Below are 3935 nucleotides of genomic sequence, written 5' to 3'. Positions count from 1 at the left end.
GTTGATCTGGCTAGCGGGCGGCGTCACTGGCGACGGGCTTCCCGAAGTGTCAGCACGTTGAAGGGCTGGATCATGGGTCCATCAGGGCCGTGCTTGATGGTGGTGTCGATGTATGGGGAGGAATCAGCTGTGCCCTCTGGGTCAGCTGATATGGATGATACCGGGGAGGAGGAGGAGGAGGCGGAGATGGAGGGTAGTAGAGAGAAAAAGAAGAGAAAGCAAAAGAACTACAAGGCATGGAAGTGTTTAGAAAACAGAGGGAGAAGAAAGGGAAGAAGGCAGCACTCTGACACAGCCCTTTCCTTCAGCTGCCCCTTTCCCTGTGGTCCAAGGTAGAAATGGGAAACAAGTCCTGTTGCAGTGAGAGGGCAGCTGCTGTCAGCCAGTCTCTGTCTTTACCTGGGTCCCGATCTGAGCTGGGTGTGGGAAGCGAAGCAGCCATGGGGGCAGGAGACCTCCCTCAGAAGGAGTGAGGGTTCAGGCCTCTGATTTACACACGCTATCATTTAAAAAATAAAAAGGGGAATTTGCTGGAAGCCGGTCCATACTTGCTGCTTGCCACAGTCGCTGCAGGGAAGAAACATCTGCACAGCTTATGTTTCAAGGGACCTGGCGTATATGGCATACTGTTCTTAATACATTTGCTCCCCTTAGTGCTATGTGTTTTAACCAAGGTCACCTCTCCGAGAAAGTTTGTTTCCCCAGGTGGGGATTTTTATCAGTAAAACCCCTTAACTAAGTGCCAGGCAGGTAGTTAATCACTTTAACTACTAACAATCACGCTTAAACTACTTACTCTTTACTCCCTGGAATGGAGATAACAAACGCCCTAACCATTGGAATAGAATGGATAGGATTAAGACCAACTGGTATAAATACTGATGTAGCAGGAGAAGTAGAGACAGAACCTGGCTGGAGATCCTGGCTAAATCCTGGCTAGAGAACCTGGTTAGGCTGCTGATCAACTGAACGCTGTGTCCATATCATTCCTTCTTCGCCGACTCTGTCCACACCTTTGGGAACCCCTGTACCTGCTGGGGTTGGACCCCAACATCGCGACGGTGGCAATGGCAGTGGCTGTCCCACTAGCAGACGGGCTAGAGGGGACTCCGGGCGGCATCCGGCGTGGGAGCTGGGGGATCACCATGGCAAAGAAGCGGAAAGGCTGCGTGGCGATCAACTCGGACATGGAGAACAGCGGCAGCGGCGAGAACCTGGATCAGGAACTCTTGCCCCTGGCAAAGCGGAAGCGCAGTGACTCTGAGGAGAAGGAGCCACCTGTGAGTCAGCCTGCAGCCTCCTCAGACTCTGAGACGTCGGACAGTGATGATGAGTGGACGTTCGGGAGCAATAAAAATAAGAAGAAAGGAAAGGCCAGAAAAATAGAGAAGAAAGGAACCATGAAGAAACAGGTCAATAAAACTGCTTCATCAGGCAGTTCGGACAAAGACAGTTCAGCTGAGAGCTCAGCCCCTGAGGAAGGTGAAGTGTCCGACTCTGACAGCAACAGCTCCTCCTCCAGTTCAGACTCTGACGCCTCTTCTGAAGATGAAGAGTTCCATGATGGCTATGGGGAAGACCTCATGGGGGATGAGGAGGACAGGGCTCGTCTGGAGCAGATGACAGAGAAGGAAAGAGAGCAAGAACTCTTCAACCGCATTGAGAAGAGGGAGATGTTGAAAAGAAGATTCGAAATTAAGAAAAAACTAAAAACAACCAAAAAGAAAGAAAAAAAGAAAAAGCAAGAAGAGCAAGAAAAGAAAAAGCTGACACAGACTCAAGAATCTCAGGTAACATCCCACAACAAGGAACGGCGTTCCAAACGGGATGAGAAACTAGATAAAAAATCTCAAGCCATGGAGGAGCTAAAAGCAGAGAGAGAGAACAGAACAGCTGAGCTCCTCGCCAAAAAACAGCCATTAAAAACCAGTGAGGCACACTCTGACGATGAGCAGGAGGAAGAAGATGACAAATCCAGTGAAAAGACAGGCCGCTCATCCCGAACACCATCCTCTGATGAAGAAGAAGAGAAAGAAGAGATCCCTCCGAAATCACAACCAGTGTCCTTACCCGAAGAACTGAATCGGGTTCGATTATCACGGCATAAGCTAGAACGTTGGTGTCATATGCCCTTCTTTGCTAGAACTGTCACAGGATGTTTTGTACGGATTGGCATTGGAAACCACAACAGCAAACCAGTTTACCGGGTTGCTGAGATCACGGGTGTTGTGGAAACCGCCAAGGTTTACCAGCTTGGTGGCACCAGAACAAACAAAGGGCTACAGCTACGGCATGGCGATGCCCGACGGGTATTCCGCCTAGAGTTTGTCTCAAACCAAGCATTCACTGAAAGCGAATTCATGAAGTGGAAAGAAGCGATGTTTTCTGCTGGCATGCAGTTGCCCACTCTAGATGAAATCAATAAGAAGGAATTATCTATTAAAGAAGCTCTTAATTATAAATTCAATGATCAAGACATTGAGGAGATTGTAAAAGAGAAAGAAAGGTTCAGGAAAGCTCCGCTTAACTATGCCAAGAAGAAGACTCAGCTGCTAAAGGAAAAGGCCATGGCGGAGGACCTGGGGGATCAGGACAAGGCCAAACAAATCCAAGACCAGCTGAATGAGCTGGAGGCGCGGGCAGAGGCCCTGCACCGCCAGTGGACCAAGAACATATCTGCTATTACTTACATCAACCAGCGGAACCGGAAATGGAATATTGTGAAGTCTGAGAAGGCCCTTGTGGCTGGAAGTCACAACATGAAAAACCAACAGATGGATCCCTTTACCAGACGGAAATGCACACCTATCATCGTTTCTAATTCCAGAAGCCCAGCTGTTCAAGCTGCCATCTTGGCCCAGCTGAATGCAAAGTATGGTTCTGGAGTGTTACCAGATGCCCCAAAGGAAATGAGCAAGGGTCAGGGAAAGGATAAAGATTTGAATTCTAAGTCAGCCAGTGACCTCTCAGAAGACTTGTTCAAAGTACATGATTTCGATGTGAAGATTGATTTACAAGTTCCCAGCTCAGCGTCAAAGGCTTTGGCCATCGCCTCCAAGGCTCCACCAGCCAAGGATGGGGCTCCAAGGAGATCTCTGAACTTGGAAGACTACAAAAGATGACGAGGGCTTATTTGAGCTCACCCAGCCTGCTGCTTCTGACCCAGCATGCCCATCAGTGTCCCGCCTTTCCTCTTCCTTTAATGTGCCCTCTCTGGGCTGGAGCAGCAGTAGAAACTGGGAAGAGACTCTAAATAGAGTGCACAAGTATCCATTTCATTATTATGCTTTGTTATATAGGGTGGGGTTTTTTGTAATATCAGTGCACAATTTAAACATAAATAAACATTAAGATCAGCCTAACGCACTTCTTGATTGCTAATCAATTTCTATTACCTACCAGAAAAGGATTGTGCATTTCAAAGGAGTAGTAAAATGTCAGTTCAACACAAACTCTGCTAACCAGAATATCACACCCCCGGAAGACATACATCACTGAGATTGTTTTTGCCGCCCATCTTTTGTGGAATAGGTACAATGAGAATGAGCAGGAAAGAAAATAACCAGGATGAGGGGATAGAAAAGGAAAAACCAACTGAGAAATTTCTTATATTGCTGAAAAGGGGGAGAGAAAGATCTGGGATGAAGAAAGGCCGAGCTTGATGGGAGGAGCAGATAGGAGAGAAAACACAGGATTATATATAACAGAGACATACGTAATTTACACTGCATGCAAATTAGGTCCTGTGAGGCTGAGTCAAGCACAGAGTGGGCTTAGGGGCCCACTCATGAGCTCTTTTAGACATTCAGCTTCAGACACAGCAGCCACAAAGTAACAGGCACAGCAACTGTCAGTAGCATTTTCTGCTATATACAGCCTAGAGCTTCTTCATCATTGCAACATTTCCAACCAGTCTTCATGGGGCAAAGCAATAT

At 47.5% G+C, this 3935-nt stretch overlaps 1 protein-coding gene across 1 annotated transcript; it reads left to right on the top strand.

Annotated features, from left to right (window-relative positions):
- The first annotated feature begins 1067 nt into the window (after positions 1–1067).
- On the top strand, positions 1068–3122 carry LOC118659296 (RNA polymerase-associated protein RTF1 homolog). The gene has a single exon (XM_036315572.1). It carries the CDS (start codon positions 1068–1070, stop codon positions 3120–3122), a length of 2055 nt encoding a protein of 684 aa, XP_036171465.1.
- Positions 3123–3935: the final 813 nt, after the last annotated feature.

Source organism: Myotis myotis, unplaced genomic scaffold, assembly GCF_014108235.1.
Source record: "Myotis myotis isolate mMyoMyo1 unplaced genomic scaffold, mMyoMyo1.p scaffold_m19_p_6, whole genome shotgun sequence".
Taxonomy (NCBI): Eukaryota; Metazoa; Chordata; class Mammalia; order Chiroptera; family Vespertilionidae; genus Myotis; species Myotis myotis.
The sequence above is the reverse complement of the archived record's forward strand: the minus strand, read 5'-3'. Positions and strand labels throughout refer to the sequence as shown.

Bases quoted from the DNA above. Each gene is read 5' to 3' on its own strand.
- LOC118659296 (XM_036315572.1), top strand. From the start codon at position 1,068: ATGGCAGTGGCTGTCCCACTAGCAGACGGGCTAGAGGGGACTCCGGGC.